This window comes from Cottoperca gobio, chromosome 18 (genome assembly GCF_900634415.1).
Source record: "Cottoperca gobio chromosome 18, fCotGob3.1, whole genome shotgun sequence".
Taxonomy (NCBI): domain Eukaryota; kingdom Metazoa; phylum Chordata; class Actinopteri; order Perciformes; family Bovichtidae; genus Cottoperca; species Cottoperca gobio.
In genome coordinates, this window is record NC_041372.1 from 8,840,117 (window position 1) to 8,862,070 (window position 21,954).

At 38.8% G+C, this 21,954-nt stretch overlaps 1 protein-coding gene across 10 annotated transcripts in view; it reads left to right on the forward strand.

Annotated features, from left to right (window-relative positions):
• Window positions 1–21,954, forward strand: part of ablim2 (actin binding LIM protein family, member 2) — a 101,371-nt gene that overhangs the window by 16,320 nt on the left and 63,097 nt on the right. For 4 of the 10 annotated variants that reach the window (XM_029454423.1, XM_029454428.1, XM_029454426.1 and 1 more), the window contains exon 1: window positions 10,364–10,589. The exons of 1 other annotated variant lie outside the window; for it this stretch is intronic. In XM_029454423.1, the coding sequence (XP_029310283.1) occupies window positions 10,574–10,589 (16 nt within the window). In that variant the 5' untranslated portion in view covers window positions 10,364–10,573. Of the gene's footprint in view, window positions 1–10,363; window positions 10,590–21,954 lie in introns of those variants that run through there. 5 more of the 10 variants (XM_029454430.1, XM_029454433.1, XM_029454432.1 and 2 more) reach the window with 3 other exon arrangements.

A 21,954-nucleotide genomic window follows, 5' to 3' on the forward strand; every position in this document is an offset into this window, starting at 1 on the left:
GGCAAGATAATATTAAATGATTGGGGATATCCATGGTTTCCAATGTACATTCTAGATATTGTACAAGATACAATATGTACATTTAGGATTATTAAAATTGTTAACTTTGTATAGGTATAACAACTAAACTGGTAGGATAAGGTTGAAAATATCTCAACGGTTCTCCTTCATGGACATTGACATAGAGACCATGGAGTCAGTTCTTGAGCAAAGCAATCCATTTTAAGTCACTTGGTTTCTTGAAGGTGACTTTAACTAGATCCTAACCGATATTGGATTTTTGAGGACTATATACATTTTTCAGAGTTCAAATATCAGATACAGATATATTGGCCAATATTTTTGGTATTTTTGCTCCAAATGCAAATTTGTCGAGTTCAACTTTTGTGGAATTTTGAAAGCTGTGCCATTAACCAAAGCAAACTTGTCTTGCAGTACTGACCTTTGAAGAACCAATTATCTCGAGATTCATAAACAGAGAAAGCTATAATAGGCTATAATTCCACTTTTAAATAGTCTTGCTCTGCTGGAACATGAACTGCTCCACAAAAGAGGCCGAGATTGCAGATAGATATGAGACAGTAATCAATGGTAAAAATGTGTCTCTTGATTAAACAAGACCAACCATGACTCACTAGCATTACCATGTTCCTGACTGGATAGTGTGTTAGCAGTTAGCTCACCAGCTACAGTAGTTCACCAACTAGCTTTGCAAGTAGTCAACAAGCTTTCTGTAAAGAGAAAGAAAACAGAGAATAGAGGAAAACATACCAAAAGTTTAGTCAATAATAAACATATCATGTGTAGTGAAGCAAATAATAGTTCATTGTTCATTCAATATACAAACTGTCAAAATGTATTTCACATCAGTTATGCAATTTGCAACATACTGCATGTTATAACCCAGCAAGAATTTTAATAAGATGAAAATATGTGTACTGGAGCTATTTGTAGGAACAGTTAAAAGAAAACAGGACATGTTGTTATGGGAATGTGTGCATCTACCTTGAGAGAGAACTCTGCACTTAACACCTGGATCATATTACTGCTATGTAGGGAGAAAGAGAGAGACACAAAGATCAATGAGCTTCAGTGAATTATTCATCAATTTACTTTCTCCTGAGTGTGTGTGTGTGTGTGTGTGTGTGTGTGTGTGTGTGTGTGTGTGTGTGTGTGTGTGTGTGTGTGTGTGTGTGTGTGTGTGTGTGTGTGTTCATGTACTGTGATTGATCGTTCCTGGAGACTGGATTGTTGTCTGTGGTTGTCCAATGACCCACATGCTGCTGTGTCCTGATACAAGTTATAATATCTCTGTGTCCCCTTATGCTGAAGAAAAGCTCTAAACACACAAATATTCCTCTGACCCTTTCACTCCTTTTGTTCTGTTTCTTTAGCACCAATAAAGACGGCCAGCAACTTCTTCCCTTCCTCTTTTCTTATTTACACTCTGTTTTGCTCTTTCTTTTTTCATCCTCCCATTCTTCCTGCTTTTTTTCTATGTTCATATCCTTTTTCTCGTTTCATCTCTCCTCTTCGTTTCTCCTGTCCTTTCATTTTCCTCTCCTCTCCTTATTTGTCTCTTCTTCGACTTCTTTTTCTCCCCTTTCCCCTTTTATTTAATTTAATTTCATGTAATTTCCTTTCAGTCCCCTCCTTTCCTTCTACCTTGATCACTTTTCACTCCTCTTCTATCTTATCTTTCCTCTCCTAATTTTCCCTTATCTCCTCCTCGTTCCTCTTATCTCCTATTTCCTTTCTTTCTTTAATTCTTTCCTTCTTTCTTTAGTCTCCTGGAGCATCTACAGTCCCCAGTGAATGAACCAATTAACTACATTAACACAATTGTTTGCCATGTTTTTATTAAAAAAGTGGGAACCAGAAATTTGGGTCACACTTGAAATTTTGGGCTGTTTGATTTTCTGATTAAGACTCGAGGTTGTAAAGACAGAAATCTGCTTCATGTTTAGCTTCCTCGTGATCCCTTATCCTCAAAATTTGCTTTAAAGTAAACTGTATGTGTTCAATGTGTGTATATATTCATGGAAACCACACAAGGATGAAAAAATGCTAGTCTAGGATTAAAACTTGTATTTAGGAGTATAAATGTGACTAGGTTTTGTTTAAGTTAAGGTGTGTAAACTCTAACAAGAGTGTGTGAGTGCATTTTTTATCTTCTGGTAGTGATTTTTTCTTCTTATTTGATATGCCAAATATATTACATGCATAATTATATACTGTTGAACTGCAGGGTGTTCCCCCTGTTGTACATGCATACAAAATCATAATCAAGTAAGAATTTGTGAACGCACACACACATACTTACACTCACACCTTATGGCCATAGGTTCAACCAGATCCATGGCAAAATATAGGAAAAAAAGAGAGATAAGATGCACCCAGTTGTTTCATATATGATTTGTATTTAAATGATCTCCCGGTAACGGCCATGCATTTAGTTTAAGACCTAATTTAACCACATATACTTAAATGTTCTGCCATCAGGTGGGTATATTGACATCTGCTATTTTGCACATCTAGAAAAACACAACAGTGCATTGAGACTGTTGTATTTTGTAGTGAAGTAGAATATTTGTTTTGGTATAAATAATTCATAGACAAGGATGATTATGCTAATGAAGACCAAGTGTGTACAATCTCAAATTAAGAGGAGTGTTTATAAATTCATGCTAAATGCAAATCAATCAAATAATGCCTGGGACCTCTCCTCAAATGCAGAGAGAAGAATGTATGAAACGGACATTGTTTCCCTAATATCCCCCTTTTTTAAAGTGTATTTTGTTCGTTTTGGTGAAAAGCCTCCATCTGATCCATTGCTTGCTGTTGGTGCTGCTCTTTGGAAACTCATCACTTCCTCCATTTGTATCTGTTGTTTTGTTAAATCCAGGAAAATCTACATTTATGGCATTATTATACGAGAAAGTCGAGCCATACCCACTACTTTGTTACTTAATTTCTCTTTCCAACAGAAATACTGTTCTCTCTCAATAATTACATTGCAGTCTAACATTCTTAGAAAATATAAGATAGTATATCACAGCGGAAAATTGAATGTAATTATTCCAATTTGAATTAGTGAGGAGAAAGGGAGGAGAATGAGATAAAGAAAGTTAGTGAGTGTTAGGAGAGAGACGTCATGAAGACGAAAGACTTGATGGAGGAGAAGGAAAGAATTCAGAGTCATTCCAGGTCAAACACTTGCTGTAACAAGCTGGCTGCTCCTCCTTTTCTGGCACTCGTCCATCCATCCCTCCTTCGCTTGGTTACAGCCTCATTTATCCTTCTCCTCTCTCCCATGAGAAGCTGGTGCTAACAGTGTGTAGGATCACTAGCATGTCTCCTGTTATATATAATCTGGAGGGTGTTTCCTCATGTTTACATGGATAACAACACACATACACACATTATAACACCACAAAACACCAGCTTTGCACCACTGCAGAGTTTTTTGATTCGTGGCATCTACTGCACTGTATATCTCATTACAGGTAGGGGTTCAATTGTAAAAGTATTTCTAAATAACATTAATATACAGTTGCACCCACATTCACCCACAAATCCATCCACACACTCACATACAGCTTAGTGTACCACCCTGGAAGCCTTATGGTCAAACCAGGGAGGCAAGCAGTGTTTTATTCTCTCTCTGGTTGAATTTGCATCTGTGTCCACACCCAACAGTAATGTCACAGTGTACGGATACAACCTGGAATACACTTCTCCATCACTGCAGCAAGGTGAGAAGTTAATGTTTGAGAAAAGTTGTACAAAGCCTTAGTGTCTCCAGAGGGAGCTGTGGGATGTTTAATAAATATCCTAAAATTATGTCATTTGAGCCAGCGTCGGTTTGGTTTAGAGTTTAAAGTTTGAAAATGAAAATAAATCTGGTGGTGGGGAGTTACAAAGAACTGAGCTCAGATCAGACGTACTCAGCAGGGATACCTCCTAGTGGACGATCTTGTAGTGTTTGACCTAGTGTGAACAGTACAGCCATCTGACATCTTTGAAAGTCGTATAGTGTGAACTTGGCTTTATGAAGTGCAACTACATCACAGGAGTCCCCCCCAATAATTATGATGACCATACCAGTGCTATGATTTATTCTACCAATGCAGTAGTTTAATGAATCTTGTTAAAATATCATTATATTCAGTTCAAATTGTTCTATAGACAACCATATTATTGATCAGTTGTTCAACTAAATATCAAACTGAATCATATCCATAACTTCAAAGGTGGATGGCACTGATTGGGCCAGAGACGAGGCCAGACAAGATTTAGTGCCAACCCTAATAGGTGGCAAACCAGTGTATTCTAACTTTTCATCACAGTGAGAATATGACCTGTTTTTTATGTCGTACATTGGAAGTACAGTAGTGCAAGGGAAATAATAAATGTTTTGGGTTAAATAGCATTTTGTTCACACAAACTCCATTTGGAGGTTCATTGTTTGGCAATCACACACACCATCCCACCTATAGTTTAATGTTCTCCTTTGAACTCAGCTATATGACCTGGACTTGGGATTGGTGACAATGGTGCATTGAAGAGGCATATACACGTATGCTCACACACACTAACATATATAGAGAGAGACCCACATCACCTGCCTTTTTGATCCCTCTGTGGACTCTCTGGGATCACATCTCAGTCCCTTATCCATTATCTACCCCACTAGTATTCCCAGTAGTGATATGCTCATCTGAGCCTTTGAAGTAAAGCTCTTTATGATAGTCTAGTTCACTTTAGTGCTGAAGGCTTGTCGCTGTGATAGTCTCGCTAGCGTCGGGGTTGGCCGTTCTCTTCTCACGGTGTCTAACTTTTATTGAAAAGTTTGTCTTGAAAATGGCGTTGTAATTATATCTGCGACCAAATCGATCTCTTCTCCTCCTTCAGCCATTGTGGGTTGGTAGCTCTGCCTCTCAATAGTGCGTATCTGCGTATTGATTCTGAAGGCCTAAGGGCAGATTTCTTGGACCCTGGCAACACATTATGGCTGAAATATGATTGGATAAAAGCTCTAACATAAAAGCCAGCCCTCTAAATCTCGATCTGAGGCTAGAAGCAGCGCAACCAAGAGGAAAGCTATGAAATGAAGAGAATAGACTATGGAGAATAATGTTATACATATTTGTGGAAAGAATATATCAAAATTAAATGTATATTCTGATGATGTTTAGGCCAGCAGAGAAGGCCTTGCTGGCCCTGACGGCCCACCACTGGTGAAAGGCTAGATCAAGATAATAAATCCCCCAAGTTGGAATTGGCAGCTGTTTGGTCCCAATTTTGGATTTGTTGGCAGATCTGGTGCTAGATGATTTGCAATACAGATCCTGTGTCTTTTTCTTTCACACACATACACACACACGCACACACACGAGTGGTGCCTGCTGCTGAGTCACATGGCCACCATGCACACTGTTTCCCTGAAACGTCCTACAATTTACTGAGCACTTCTTTTGGTTTGGTTGGTTCCATAGATGATCCCTTACAGCTTCAGACGACAGGGAAAGAAAGACGAGTGGAAGTGAGGATGTGTGAAGAAGAAGGGAACGGTTTTAGAGATGAAATGAGGCCATACTTGTTGCTCAGTCCCTCTGGCATTTCTCTATCCTCAGTCACAATCAGCTCATTCTTTATACACTTCTCTGGTACATCCTGTCTGTTATTTTTGGTAGTTTTTAAATAACCTCCTTTATGGGTTCCTGCTGATCTGGCCTGGCAGCGTAGAAACCATTCACCTGCCCTGTCATTGCTTTGAAAGCAGCTCATGCTGTGCCTTTCCTCTATCTACCATGGTTCACGCGACATCCTTTGTTTTGAGGCCAATCCTGAAACCTCCAAAAGCTGGCCTGTAGGGTAATAACATGGGTCTACAACCAAGCTCTGAGAGGCTTTAGGCCTACTTAGTAACAATGGTGCTTTGAGCTAAATGCTAATGTCACCATGCTAACATGCACACAGAATGTTCACCATGCACCTTTAGTGTGTTAGCATGCTAACATTTGCTTATTATTGCTAAACACAAAGTAAAAGGGAGACTGATTGGGATGTCATTATTTTTGCAAGTATTAAGTATTTGACAAATTAAAACTTTGACCTGATGATGGTGCTAGATTAAAAGTCAAAAGATGATTCATCATCTGAGAACCATGAATCTATTATAATACTGTACTGTAGATTATAATTTGACCTACAGTCCGTTATGGAGCAATAACGCAAACATGACAAAAATAAATTCACAGTTACATTTTGGCATATAAGACAATTCTTTAACTCTCAATCAAGTTCTCTAATAGAGTACGGTGCGACATTCTTCCACTGAATGAAGCCTCCTGAGTAAAATCTCCTTCCATTTATCTCTAAAAAAAATTTGTCAAGTCCTTTTCAAATGCAAACTGGTTCAGGTGAGCTTTGCGTTTATAAGGCATGCTGCGTCGCTGATCTGTGAAAGTCTTCTGGGTGTTGAGAATGAGTTCTCACAAAGTGCTTTAACAAGTGTCAGTACATGTTTGATTGTTGATCATTGGGATCCAGGGCTCAGAGCAAAATCATCAGTTTACAATTTACAATTTATGAATCCCACGAAAGATTCCCTATCTCCCGATGTACCGCATCAATGGCACTGAAGAACAGCCAGGAGAGCTTTGTTTAATAGTTGAAATTACGTTGTCCTGTTGTTTTTCAAATTACATAAAATCCCAGAATGAATACCATGGATTTGTAAAATATATTTTTTTCCCCTCAAAACAGCTATGTAGGTACCTTTGCTAAAATCCCATGGATTGGTTTTTCAGAGCATCTAGGGTATGAGTGGTGTAGTTTGGAGCTTGAGTTTAATTTTCTTCTTGGAGTCGTTCAAGGCAAACATTAGTATGGCGACAAGGGCTATTGACTGTTGTACTCATGGTTTTTTAATGCACCTGTTTCGCAGCTGTCTCTCCCAACTGTAGCATAAGTTGCTGTTTGCTCTACCCTTTGTAGGTTCTGTCTATTTTAGCCATTTTCAAAAATCCATAACAGAATTTAGATTTCCTTTTCAGTTTTTTTCTTAGGCTAACCATAGCTGCTAGCTTAACTATCTTGACTATATCTGCCATATCCTCACGCACACACAGCTACAGCCTTACGTAGTTTGGGGCAAAAGATCCCTTTGTTTGTGGCCAATCAAATTGTACCAATTTCTAAACTTAAAAATATTAGTTACAATGCCACAAACTACTACTAATTATGACAAATCATGTCAATTATAATCAGGCAACAATTGGAGCAGAGTGGGGTCAAGACGCCGAGTGGGCACAGAGGTCATCCGGGGCAGGCCTAACCCCAAAATGCCTGCCCTTGAAAGTGGTGGCCCAACCAACTGACATTGCAATTCTTAGAACTTTGTCTGTAGCATGGTTAATAAAGCTAGGTAATTTGTAATCTGAACCACCATAGGAAGGAGCATTTATTTCATCATTATGGCAGAATATTCCACCTCAGGTCATCTGGTTCGGTTATGTTCTGAAAGCTTGGCTCAGCGCCTAATGAATCTGCCTGCTTACTTCACCATTGAGGGCCTAGAAGATGGAGAAGGTCCAACATTATTACCATTACCCTAAGGCAGGGGTCTGCAACCTGCGGGGTCTGCAACCCCTCTGCAGTGGCTCCCTCTAGCTTTGACAAAAAAAACAAAAACATAGAACTAAATATTTATTTTTCTGTATTTTATGTTGCACAGTGGACAATCTTTCAAAGGGAACACCTCTTATCTTGGAGTTTGAGGTGATATATGCTATTTTTTCAATATATTTCATCCACTAAAATATGCGTCACATTCTCCTGCGTCAACGGGAGTCTTTCCCGGCAGGTGGCACATCTTGAGTTTCAAACCCCGTCTAACTCTGTATGCATGGATAAAACCAAAAAAATAAGAGTTTAGTTTAATTCTGCGTGGACAGATACATTTGCTTTCACTGCCAACGATGCTGGCTTACCTGTCTGTTTGATATGTGGTGAGAAATGAGCAAACAACAGAAAATGTAATGTTGAAAGACATTTCAAGAACAAACATTTGTGAGGCTGTTGTGAATTGTTTAAAAGCCAAAGAAATTAACATTTCTATTGTTTTGTGTATTTGTTATATTATATTATATTAATTAAAAAATGTATTTGATTCAACAAATATGGGGAGGACTCAAATATCCCTGCATAGTTCTGTGCTTAATTTATTTCAAAGTAGGCCTAAACATGCCAGTGTATTTTGTCCTTTGTTTAAACAGGTGAAAATAGCAACACGATGTCAACAGTTTCCTTTATTGTCATTCTGCAATTTCATAAATGCAACAAATATAGTATAACTATATATCAAACTTATAAGCTGCGTTATCAAATGTGTTTTGTGGCTCCAGACAAATCTTATTTGGTGGAAGAGGGGGCCAAATGGCTCGTTTGATAGTAAAGCTTGCCGACCCCTGCCCTAAGGTGATCCCACACCAGCTGAATGAAGGATGACCTTATTCTTTCTCTACGCTGTACATACCAGTTTTCAGTCACAACGCAATAATTTTCTGTATGCTTTGGCCATAGAAACTGTTTGAGAAAATTCTCACGAAACACTCCTAACTGTTCATTAGTTTGTCAAGTCACACTGCAGTATATTTTATGTATAAAGACCTTTAAGCCCTTATGTTGTCTCATTACAAAGTAATTTACATAAAACCAAAAACAAACTTTCAGAGGTCCATCACCATCCATCTTCCCTTAAAGACTGAATAACATACTGCTACTGTTTTCCTCCTTAATTTCTAATGGTAACTTCAAAATCCTTTTTCATAATATGTTTACATTATTTTGTCCATACCATCCTTGCACAGTATGTCAGCTCTCCCCTTAACTCCTGTGGGTGTAAAGCTAGTTTGATTACTGATTGCGATGAATCTCTAAGGCTAAGTCTTGCTGCTCCTCTGGAAATTGATTCGAAATCAGCTGAGATCAATGCTGAGTCTCCTAATACCAACAAACACAGAGTGGCTCAATGTAAAGTCACCTTGAACATAAATCAGATATCTAGATCAGCGACAGTAGAACTGCAAATATGTAATGACCTCCACCATCCTCCACCATTAGAGTGCACATGGCAAGAGATGAACAGTGACACCTTTGTCAAGCAGATGGACCGCATCTACCAGAGTTTCTGACGGTAAAAGATGTTCGAATTCATTACTTTCATCAAAACAAAGTTAAGTCAATATGTGGCTCCATCGTCTTTGGGACACAAACAAACAAAAACAGCAAGCAGCAGTTGAACCAACAATATTATTGCTTTGAAATTGAGGCTCCCAATTGTAATAAATTACATAAATTAGCACTATGGAGCTACTTTTTGTGACAAGTTACTGCTCTCTAGTCTTTAAACTTTACATTTTGGATACACTGATGACAAACTATAAATCTTTAGCCTGACTAAAGCTGTAAGTATTATACAATTGTATGTTTAGATTAAATACAGAAAGCCACCTTTGTAATTTCCTTATCTATAGTTTAGCTAGCTATGGGTAGTCAGTAAGGGTGGGTTGATAAAATATAGTTCTATTTGTTAAATCAGTTTACCAGTAGGCTACAGGCTTAATTTACCACACACATACAAAGAGCAGATGTATTCTTCTTAAATGTCCTGTACCTCTTTTTGTACTGTACATCCATTATTCTATGATATCACTAACCAAGGAGAAATAAAGATTAGTTTGTGCTCTTTTCCATTTTTTTGTTAAAAATACAAATGTGACCAATTCCCGCCTTACAAAGATGTTTTGTCTAGCGTGCTAGCAAACAATTGCCTAAGAACACATTTATATGACATGAAGTGGCATTAGCATTCTTTTGGAGTCATATTTGTCTCCACCTGATGTATATACGTTTTTTGCTTCTTTGCTGTTGCTGCTGCTCATTAGAGTGGAGTTGGTGAGAAGGAAAACCAAAACAAGGAGCTAAAAAAGTCAATATGTCAATACGAGTTAAAACTGTTTACATGTCAAGTAGTTATTTGATCCAGTTGGCAAAGAAATTACTCCCACATAGAGTAACATCAAAGGTTTACATCAAACTGATTTTTAACACAATGAACCCTATTTATCACTGAGAATTTAAAGTTGAGTTTAGTATGGACTGGGGTGACTGGGACACACCCAGTGGTAGACTACCAGGCAGAGGTGTCATTCTCTTTTAGCTGCACATGCTTCTATTTATAACAGATAGTTTCAATAACAGGGGGGGTGGGGAGAGAGAGAGAGAGAGAGAGAGAGGAGAGAGAGAGAGAGAGAGAGAGAGAGAGAGAGAGAGAGAGAGAGAGAGAGAGAGAGAGAGAGAGAGAGAGAGAGAGAGAGAGAGAGAGAGAGAGAGCCTATAGCTCACTCTGTGCGCCCATCTATTATTACACTAGAGCTGCAGAGCCTGTGGAGGATGTGTTGCAGCACCATCAGAGGACTCTGAAAAGATTTTTGGGATATTATTATAATTACTATCACTAAAGGAAATAACAAAACATCATATTCGTCAAAACAGCAGAGTGACAATGCCAGAGGAGAAAGGTAATGATGACCTTTAATAACCTTTAATGAGCTATTTGATGTGCGTTCACCTGCCATGGATTTGCTTGTGTTGACTAAGATTTAACTATGAATTTCTCGACAATAAATAATAATAAACTATAATAACCCCACAAATCAGAAATATGGAAATCAGTTATATGTCAAATAAGTGTGTGTCTGTTTACAGCATGTCTGGTAGTACCTACAGCTAAACAAGCCTCTTATTATGTAACTCCAGTCGGAAGCCTATAGCACTTTCTGTTTGAATATGGTGTGTGAATGTGAATGACAATAACAAGCCTTTGGTAGCAGGCTGAATGCTTATGCTGCAGGTTGATATGCAGCCTGCCTGACTACAACATCCCTGGCAACAAAATTCTTGTCTTAGTCCCCTGCCTGCATCTTTAACACAGCCATTTGGGTGAGGGCCAGTTGCTAAAAAGAAATTACTACAATATGATGATTTACAGTTTATTTCGTATTGCATAATACCATTTTAGTGACCTTTTGGGACTTTAATTGTCTCTCCATAATATAGACTTCATTTTTTCCACAAAATTTCCCTTAATATTCCTATGGTGACTTGTTTTCATTGAGGGTGATGGTAAATGGACTGCAGTTATATAGCACTTTTCTAGTCTTTGTGACAACACAAGTCAGCATTTACCCATTCACACACACTGTGTTACACTGGTGGCAGAGGCTACCATTACCATTCAGAAGCATTTACATACCGTTGGTTATGCCATCGGGAGGATGTTGGGGTTCAGTATCTTGCTCAAGGACACTTTGACATGTTGACCGCATGCCCCTGGCTGAAAAATAAGCTCTGAAGTAGAGGATATACTGCATTTTTATACTTTTTTGTATTTAAGAATGGGTATTTACAGTAACAAAGAACTAAATGTATGTGTTTTGAGAAAACATATACCAGCATCAATGCACAATGCACTATTCACAGATACAATACAATGTAAACACGTAGAGAAGAAATCCAATATGGCGGCCCTTGTAGAGTTGGTGCTCACTTTTCTAGGCTTGCCACACCAGCATGCATTGCGATTTTACCGGAAGCCCGAAACTCCGATTCCGTCTTATAGCAGGGAGGCGTGCATGTTGCTTTCACAAGGTGACGAAGCTTGGAAAGTTTGGTGGTTAGGACATACAGGCGACACACCCACACACATAGGCCACGTGCTTCCACTCACAAACATACTGGACAGAAACACATGCTTCAAATAAGAATGTTGATTGTATTATATGTAAGTATTTAGTCTTGTTTTATTTCAATTAAAACTAATGACCAACAGCAAAAATTTATAAAAATGGACATGCTGTTATGCACACATGCATGCATACATACAGGTATGTACTCTAGACATTGACAATAATTAGCACATGCACAAACACAAACCACTTTAGGCACTAGGCTGTGTCTCAGTCTTTGCCAAGGACAGTGTATCCTGGGCGTGTGATGTAATGGCTGGCTGGTTGTCAGCAGTCACAGTGACGCCCGTCACTATTCTTGACTTGTCAGTAAACAAACCATCTGTGTGTCCGTCAGTTTACTAGCATTACGCGATGACATTTTATCTTTCTAATAATGTACCGTAATTTCCGGACTATAAGCCGCGACTTTTTCCCCATTTTTCGACCCTGCGGCTTATATAACGGTGCGGCTTATCTATGGATTTTTACAGCTAACGGCCACTAGGGGAATTCCTAAATCTATGGATTTTACAGGTTACAGTCCACCGGATGCCGGGAAAGAGCGCGCAAAAGTAGCGAGTGGTACGAGAGACAGACGGACATTACGAGAGCGAGACAGTTTGTGAGACACCCTCAGATTGGGTGAACACACAGAGAACAGACAGCCGAGGTGTTTCCACCGTGCAGATCCGACTGAAGGCCAAAACAGTCGCCACCGAAATGAAAATTGAAAGTCTTATTTTGTTAAATATGCTTTTATGTTGATACTCCTGAAACCGGCACTTTCTGGGGGTTCGCGCCACTTTTTCGGGAGACGGAAAGAAGGATACGCTGAAGAGAGGGGTGCATGTCCAAAAACCCCGACTGTGGAGTTACCGTATGATGATGACTTTCTTGTGTTTCTTCTGTTTCAACGGTAATTTATGGACAAATTAAGGAAAACACCAACGGTCAGAGACAATAAATGCTGATTGAACAGGCAGAAGTTCTCCATCGTTATTTCCTGGTTCTACACAACACAACGCATCGTGGTGTCAGCTACAGACCGGCTACATACACATCAGTCAATTTAGCGTCTGCGGCTTATAGTCAGGTGCGGTTTATATATGTACAAATTAGTCAATTTAGCGTCTGCGGCTTATAGTCAGGTGCGGTTTATAGTCCGAAAATTACGGTAAATAAAAATATATTTGATTATGTCTTTTTTATTAGTCATGATGTTAAATAAAAATAACTAATGTAGCTATGAAATGGCAGGCAGACTTAAAGAACACTATTTTTCAGTCACTGCATAATCAAGTGTGGCAATTAATGCATTTATTTAACATTAACTTACTACTATTTCTTAAGCACCCAGCAGTCTTGAGTAATTGGGGTCACTCTGTGCCTACTTAGTAACTATTTAATGCATCTTTATGCACTTCAAGGTACTTATGTCCTGTGGATATTGATAATGGTCTGTGTGTTTGAAGCTGCAGTTATACCGGCCTTTAGCCCTTAGGTGCTAAACCTGCTTGGCATATGCCAGTGTTTTTTCATCAGCTCTGCTCGAACAGCTGACACAATTCTTTCTACAGAGGCTCTATTCATGAGTCATGCTGTTTCTCTCTGGGTTGAAATTAATGGTTTGAAACACACACAGCTCCAATCCCTCATTGTCTTTTTACTACAACTCTTTCATTCCCTGCTACACTGGCCTTTATGTTCCGCCTAATCAGCTGTCTTGTGATGAACAGTTAGATTAGCAAAGCATCCTTTACACATATATTTATATACACTCAGCTCAGCTGTTGACTATTTTTCTGCTGCATCACAGTGTCTGTGTTAAGGCCACATGATCCCCGCTGTTATACTGCACTTACCAAACAGGTTCATCATTTTTTATACTTTTCTCTAATGTTTTGCTATCTCATTGTCTTTATCTTCATCTTTGTCTAAAAATTGTTTAGTCTGAGGTACTGCTTTTTCCTATTTTCTTTGTTTCTGTGTCTTTGATACCTCATACTTCTCAATTAAATCAAGCATGATGTGTCAAATCTTTGATAATAATCTTTGAATCACATGATAAGAAAGTACTGTAAATCGACATTTATATTCTTCTTCTTCTTCTTCTTCTTCTTCTTCTTCTTCTTCTTCTTCTTCTTCTTCTTCTTCTTCTTCTTATTATTATTATTATTATTATTATTATTATTATTATTTTGCCTCAAATGCTTATTTGCAATATTTAGAATTCTAGCTTCTATAACTGTGGACCACAGCTATGGTTTGGTCAAGGTTGGGAACACATCATTGTTACGGTTGATAAAAAATGCAAACTCTAATTGCCTTACCTTGTAGTTTATCCCATAGGTGTTGACGGGGATGAAGTCAAATAGAGAATTTGGAAGCACATTGTTGCCTAAAATGTCACTTTATGCTGTAGCATTGAGACCATAAGTACACAAAGTATGTGAACAGTATGTCCATATTTTAAGTCATATTCAGGATCCTAATTGAGTTTTGACATAGCAAAGATGCTGAGTCAATTACTTAACTATCTGAAATCAAGAGAGGAATAATAGACTATATATAAAGATTAAACCTACCAGCTGCAGTAACACGTGGGATCATATCTGTAGGCGGTGTTTGTTATCCACGTGGAAGAAGTATTTACTGAATCATCTGTCACAGCAAAGGCAGTAATCTTAAGTTTTCACACAAAGACCATATTCATTACAAAGCACACGAGTTGCCATTTCTTGCTTCACTTTGGACCATAATTGAAAATGTTGACTGATTTAATAATGTTCTGGTTTCGGTTATTATCAATAGTATAAGTAGTAGTTTTGGTAGCAGTAGCACCAGCAATATATGTGAATCCAGTATCAAAACATGCTAAATACTCTCTCTCTACACCTTTCTGTTTATATGAAACGCCCTTTTCTTTATATGGTCTGATTCCACTGGTGTCGTTTGCAAGAGAGGTCGGAGGTCAGCTTTCTGTCGGGCTTGACCTCAGAGTCCGAGATCAAATGATGTTGAGGTGATATTGCAGGCCTAACTGCACAGGTGTATGTCAAGAAGATCACGAAAAGTCATAACTCATAATGTCTATTCTGTGTATCTATAGTCATATGAATTAGGTAATAATCTTAACTACTAGTAGGGGTGCAACAATCCATTGATCTGGATTTATGTATTAATTCAATCATCCAATAGCATCAATGCAAATGTAATAAACATAGATACATATCGCCGTTAGCTAGCATTGCTGGCTGTTAGCGGTGTACAGTGGCTGAGTGGGTGTGCATGAGTGAGAGAGAGAGAGAGAGAGAGAGAGAGAGAGAGAGAGAGAGAGAGAGAGAGAGAGAGAGAGAGAGAGAGAGAGAGAGAGTAGCAGTAACATGATAGCTTTGCAGTGCAGTTTCTGTACAGTTTAATTGTCGGTGAATAAATGCTACAACTCCTCAAGACTCAAGCTAAGCTGTTTAAGCCGTGTCTTGCTAGCCACCTGCTAAAAAAAGTGAAAGGGGTGACCAACAGCAAAGGCCCAGGCTGACTTAAGGTTGGCTGATCTGTAAGGTGGACCAGCTATTCTCATTTAGTGACAGCCGCTCACCAGCTTTGACCCTCACCAGACCAAAAAGAGGTCTATTGTTATTATTTGTATGAAATTGTTTTAAATTATATTTCATCTAAATGTTTGGAAGAGCCCAGTAATAAAATTGTCGAATCATATTTTTGTTGCTTTTTGGGAGTTTATATAAATACTGATTGTGTTAAATGGGCATGTGATATTGTCTCACCAACGATTGCAGGCCCCCGAATTGAATCAAATCGAATCGAAATTGTATCATGGCAGACTCCCAAAAACATTGCAAGAAAGACAACACACAGCATAACATGCAATACGGTAGTAAGTAAGATAGCAAGATGAATGTTGAAAAACGATTGCGAAAGAAGTATCCCATTAGTTGTCTTTAGTTCCAGTTTTGCTACAATTAATGTCTGACAAAGGAGTTTGTAATTAGATTAACTTTATGCTAATCTTAAAACAATTTTATTGTGCTAGCCTCCATGCAATGATAAGTGAAAATAATCAATGGCACATAGATGCGTTTTCTGGAAATTGCACAGCAACTCCCTCCATTCCATTCCAATACAAATGAGAAAAACCTCAAAGAAAAATATAACCTTCATGGCGTTGTGAAGTTCTCTTAACAAAACTTAAATGGTTCTACACATACATTTTATAATAATATAAACAATTTTAACAGTTTTGAAATGGGTAGGAAAGCACCATTTGTTTATTCATATTTACCATCATTTAGGTAAGATGGTATTATGCCATATATTTACTGGACTTTCCAAAGAATATGAATAACATTTATCTACATTTTTTTCGAGCATGTCCATTTGTTTACTTATATGAAAGTGAAAATCAGCAAGGTCAACTGCTCGGCCACCACAAAGTAGTCGTGCTGTGGTAATGTGAACATTTTGATCCCCTGCCCACCCCTGCCGCCTATGCAGATGGTTAACACCAGGAATGTTGCAGAGAACCAGTGGATCCCTGTGAGTTGAGGGAACATTCTATTTTTAGGAGGTGCTGGAGCATGGATTCTTGAAAAGGCATTTGAGTTATAACTGCTGGTGTGTAGTGGGCTGTGCTTCCTTATAGATGTATATGTACCTTTAAAGCCTTTTCATGTTGAAGTATTAAGTTGTTGCAAGAGATACAAGAACTTTGTTTTTCTACTAATTTTAGTGTCATGTGAAAAAGGGAGGTTTTGGGAGGTTCTCAATTTGAATCCCAGCAGCATATATGTGTTCAGTTTAAGTGTCTTTGAGAAAGACACTGAATGTGTTCCTTGTCATTTATTGTTGGTGACCTAATTGGATAACTGTTTGAGTTCTGAGAGATTCTACATATCTATATGGTGTAGCCACATAGCCTATGTTTGGGCAGTTTTATTGTATATGTATTGTATATGTGTGTGGGTAGTAAGCTGCAAACCTCCGTCAATGGTCAGTGTATTCTCAGAGGCTTCCAGTGGTGTGACTGTATACAGCACAGACATGTAGTGTTGCATTACTCAGATAGCTGCCTGCCTGGCTACAACCTTTGGGATAACAAAATCAGTAGTGGATGTCAACCAGAGAACAGACACCAGAAAGGCTGATTGATGTTAAGGACAACTGGTCCTGGAAAAGACGGCACCGGCACATGTTAGATGGATGGTAGGGGGAAGTACTCCATATGCTGCTGCACACAATACAGTAACACTCATTTCAAGAAAACTCACAATCATTATCAACGTCAAACTGAATTATTTGAGCTCCTTATTTCCTCTACTCAATCTTCTGAGAGAATAAGAGAAAACGTTCTGTTTCCTCTCATTTGGTCCTACTGCATCTTTTCCCCAGAGCGTTCTACATTCATTCTTCAGAAATGTCATGGTATTGAGATCTTAACCTATTACCTCTTTACAACCAGTTGCTTGGACAGAAGATCAGACATTATTTGGTGCAAATGATGCCTCCAACATATAGGAGTGTACTTCCATATCCACTCAATTTCATAATTGACTTGTTCCTTACTGAATACTGTTGGGGATTGATGGCAGTGTATTATTCATGTGCATGCTGGGATATATGGGACGTATAAGAAGGCTCTCCGTAATGCCAGAGCAGCTTATTACTCTTCCTTAATAGAAGAAAATAAGAACAACCCCAGGTTTCTTTTCAGCACTGTAGCCAGGCTGACAGAGAGTCACAGCTCTACAGAGCCTTCTGTTCCTATATCTCTCAGTAGTGACGACTTGATGAGTTTCTTTAACGATAAAATTATAATTATTAGAGACAAAATTAATCTCCTCCTGACCTCAATTGGTAATGACTTAACTTCAACTGTTGGAATTTTAAAAACATCTGTAACTCCTGAAATATATCTAGACTGTTTTACTCCAATCAACCTTAACCAACTAACTTCAACAATCTCATCGTCTAAACCATCAACCTGTCTTTTAGACCCGATTCCAACTAAACTGTTTAAAGAAGTTTTACCCTTAATTAACACTTCGTTATTAAATATGATCAACCTGTCTCTATTATCTGGCTACGTACCAAAATCCTTTAAAGTAGCTGTAATAAAACCACTTCTTAAAAAGCCTGGTCTTGATCCAGAGGTTTTAGCCAACTATAGGCCGATATCTAACCTACCCTTTCTCGCTAAAATCCTTGAGAAAGCAGTCGCAAAACAGTTGTGTGACTTTTTACATAATAATAGTTTATTTGAGGTTTTTCAATCTGGATTTAGAGTTCATCATAGCACAGAGACGGCACTGGTGAAAGTTACCAATGACCTTCTATTGGCATCAGACAAAGGACTTGTCTCTGTTCTTGTCTTGTTAGACCTCAGTGCTGCTTTCAACACTGTTGATCATGACATTCTACTACAGAGACTGGAACATTGTGTTGGCATAAAAGGAACCGCACTAAGCTGGTTCAAGTCCTATTTATCTGAGCGATCTCAATTTGTATGTGTTAACGATAAATCCTCCATGACAGCCAAAGTCAATCTTGGAGTTCTGCAGGGTTCTGTACTTGGACTGATTCTATTCACCTTATACAGGACTGTCTCAGAAAATTAGAATATTGTGATAAAGTTCTTTATTTTCTGTAATGCAATTAAAAAAACAAAAATGTCATGCATTCTGGATTCATTACAAATCAACTGAAATATTGATAGCCTTTTATTATTTTAATATTGCTGATTATGGCTTACAGCTTAAGAAAACTCAAAAATCCTATCTCAAAAAATTAGAATAGTTCCTCAGACCAAGTAAAAAAAAAAGATTTATAACAGCAAAACAAAATCAAACATTTGAAAATGTCCATTAATGCACTCAGTACTTGGTTGGGAATCCTTTTGCACGGATTACTGCATCAATGCGGCGTGGCATGGAGGCAATCAGCCTGTGGCATTGCTGAGGTGTTATGGATGCCCAGGATGCTTCAATAGCGGCCTTTAGCTCATTAGCATTGTTGGGTCTGGTGTCTTTCAGCTTCTTCTTCACAATACCCCACATATTCTCTATGGGGTTCAGGTCAGGGGAATTGGCAGGCCAATCGAGGACAGTAATGCCATGGTCAGTACACCAGTTACTGGTGGTTTTGGCACTGTGGGCAGGTACCAGATCATGCTGGAAAATGAATTCCTCATCTCCATAGAGCTTTTCAGCAGACGGAAGCATGTAGTGCTCTAAAATCTCTTGGTACACAGCTGCATTTACTCTGGGCTTGATGAAACACAGTGGACCAACACCAGCAGCTGACATGGCTCCCCAAACCATCGCTGACTGTGGGAACTTCACACTGGATTTCAAGCAACTTGGATTTTGCTCCTCTCCAGCCTTTCTTCAGACTCTGGCGCCTTGACTTCCAAATGAAATATAAAACTTGCTTTCGTCTGAAAAGAGGACTTTGGACCACTCTGCAACTGTCCAGTGCTTCTTTTCCATAGCCCAAGTCAGACGCTTCTTCCGTTGTCTTGAGTTCAGAAGTGGCTTGACCATGGGAATACGGCTGTTGTAGCCCATTTCCCGGACACGTCTGTGAACAGTGGCTTTTGATACATGGACTCCAGCTTCAGTCCACTGTCTTTGAAGCTCCCCCAAATTCTGGAAGCGACTCTTCTTCACAATGCTGTTAAGGCTGCGGTCATCTCTCTTGGTTGTGCAGCGTTTCCTGCCACATTTCCCCCTTCCAACAGACTTTTTGTGGATGTGCTTTGAAACTGCACTCTGTGAACAGCTTGCTCTTTGAGACATTTCTTTTTGTGTCTTACCCTCCTGATGGAGGGTGTCAATGATGGTCCTCTGGACAGCAGTCAGATCAGCAGTCTTCCCCATACTTGTGATTTAGTTTACTGAACCAAGCTGAGTGTTTTTCAAGGCTCAGGAAACCCTTGCAGGTGTTTCGAGTTAATTAGACAATTCAAGTGATTCGTTGAACACCCTACTAGTATACTTTTTCATGATATTCTAATATTTAGAGATAGGATATTTGAGTTTTCTTAAGCTGTATGCCATAATCAGCAATATTAAAATAATAAAAGGCTTGCAATATTTCAGTTGATTTGTAATGAATCCAGAATGTATGACATTTTTGTCTTTTTAATTGCATTACAGAAAATAAAGAACTTTATCACAATATTCTAATTTTCTGAGACAGTCCTGTATATACTTCCTTTGAGCAATATTATAAGGAACCACTCTATAAACTTTCATTGTTATGCGGATGATACCCAATTATATCTATCAATTAAACCAGATGAAACCAATCAATTGGCTAAACTTCAAGCATGCCTTAAGGACATAAAAACTTGGATGTCTAGCAACTTTTTGATGTTAAACACAGACAAAACTGAAGTTATTATACTTGGCCCTAAACGCCTCCGAAACGCATTTTCTAATGACATAGAAGCTCTGGATGGCATTAACTTGGCCTCCAGCACCACTGTAAGGAATCTTTGATCAAGATCTGTCGTTTAACTCCCACATAAAACGAATCTCAAGGACTGCCTTCTTTCATCTACGTAACATTGCAAAAATAAGACACATCCTGTCTCAAAATGATGCAGAAAAACTAGTCTATGCATTTGTTACTTCAAGGCTGGATTACTGCAACTCATTGTTATCAGGTTGTCCCAAAAAGTCGCTTAAGACTCTTCAGTTGATCCAAAATGCAGCGACACGTGTATTGACTAGAACAAGGAAACGGGATCATATTACTCCTGTATTAGCTGCACTGCACTGGCTCCCGGTAAAATACAGAATAGAATTCAAAATCCTTCTCCTGACTTACAAATCAATTAATGGTCAGGCTCCAGCATATCTTAAAGATCTCATAGTACCTTATAAACCAACTAGAGCATTACGCTCCCAGACTGCAGGGTTACTTGTGGTTCCTAGAGTCTCTAAGAGTACAATGGGAGCCAGAGCCTTCAGCTATCAAGCTCCTCTCCAGTGGAACCAGCTTCCAGTTTGTGTTCGGGAGGCAGACACACTCTCCACATTTAAGAGCAGGCTAAAGACTTTCCTTTTTGATAAAGCTTATAGTTAGGGCTGGCTCAGGTTTGCCCTGGATCAGCCCCTAGTTATGCTGCTATAGGCTTAGACTGCCAGGGGACACCTCCCTGCTCTCTTCCTTCTCTTCCTCTCTCCTCCCCTCCCTCTCTCTTCTTCTCCCTCTCTATCTGTATGCATTTATGTAAATGTATGTTACTAACTCACCATCTGGGGTATCATCCCCGGAGTGTCTGTCTCTCATGTGGCAGGTTGCCACTGATAAAATTTACGTCAGGATCATGAATCGTGACAGCGCCTGCTGACCTGGTCCTGCTGGACACCGGGAAGCCTTATTGACATTTTCCTGGATTCATCCATACTTTCTATTTCTTTTTTTTCCCAACACAACATAATTTCTGTCAAATGTTGTATTTGTACTATGTTGTTTATCCTGTACACACGACATCTATTGCACGTCTGTCCGTCCTGGGAGAGGGATCCCTCCTCAGTTGCTCTCCCTGAGGTTTCTTCCATTTTTTCCCCTTTCATTTTGGGGTTTCTTTTAGGAAGTTTTTCCTTGTGCGATGCGAGGGTCTAAGGACAGAGGATGTCGTAACCTGTACAGTCTGTAAAGCACACTGAGACAAATGTATAATTTGTGATATTGGGCTATACAAATAAATTTGATTTGATTTGATTTGATATATATTTTTAAATATCAGAATCAGAAATCCTAATCCTTTATTTTTTTGCATTGAAAGGAGCCAGTTGAGGTGGTTCGGGCATCTAGTAAGGATGCCACCTGGCCGCCTCCCTAGGGAGGTGTTCCAGGCACGTCCAGCTGGGAAGAGACCCCGGGGAAGAACCAGGACTCGGTGGAGAGATTATATCTCCTCACTGGCCTGGGAACGCCTCGGGATCCCAAAATCCATATATATTATATAATATAATAATATATAGCCAATATAAAAATATATATAGCCATATATAGAAATATATATATACCATATCCATATATAGATAGATATATAATCCATATATATATATTATATATAATCCATATAATATAAGATACAAATATATATAGAATAGATCCAAGATATATA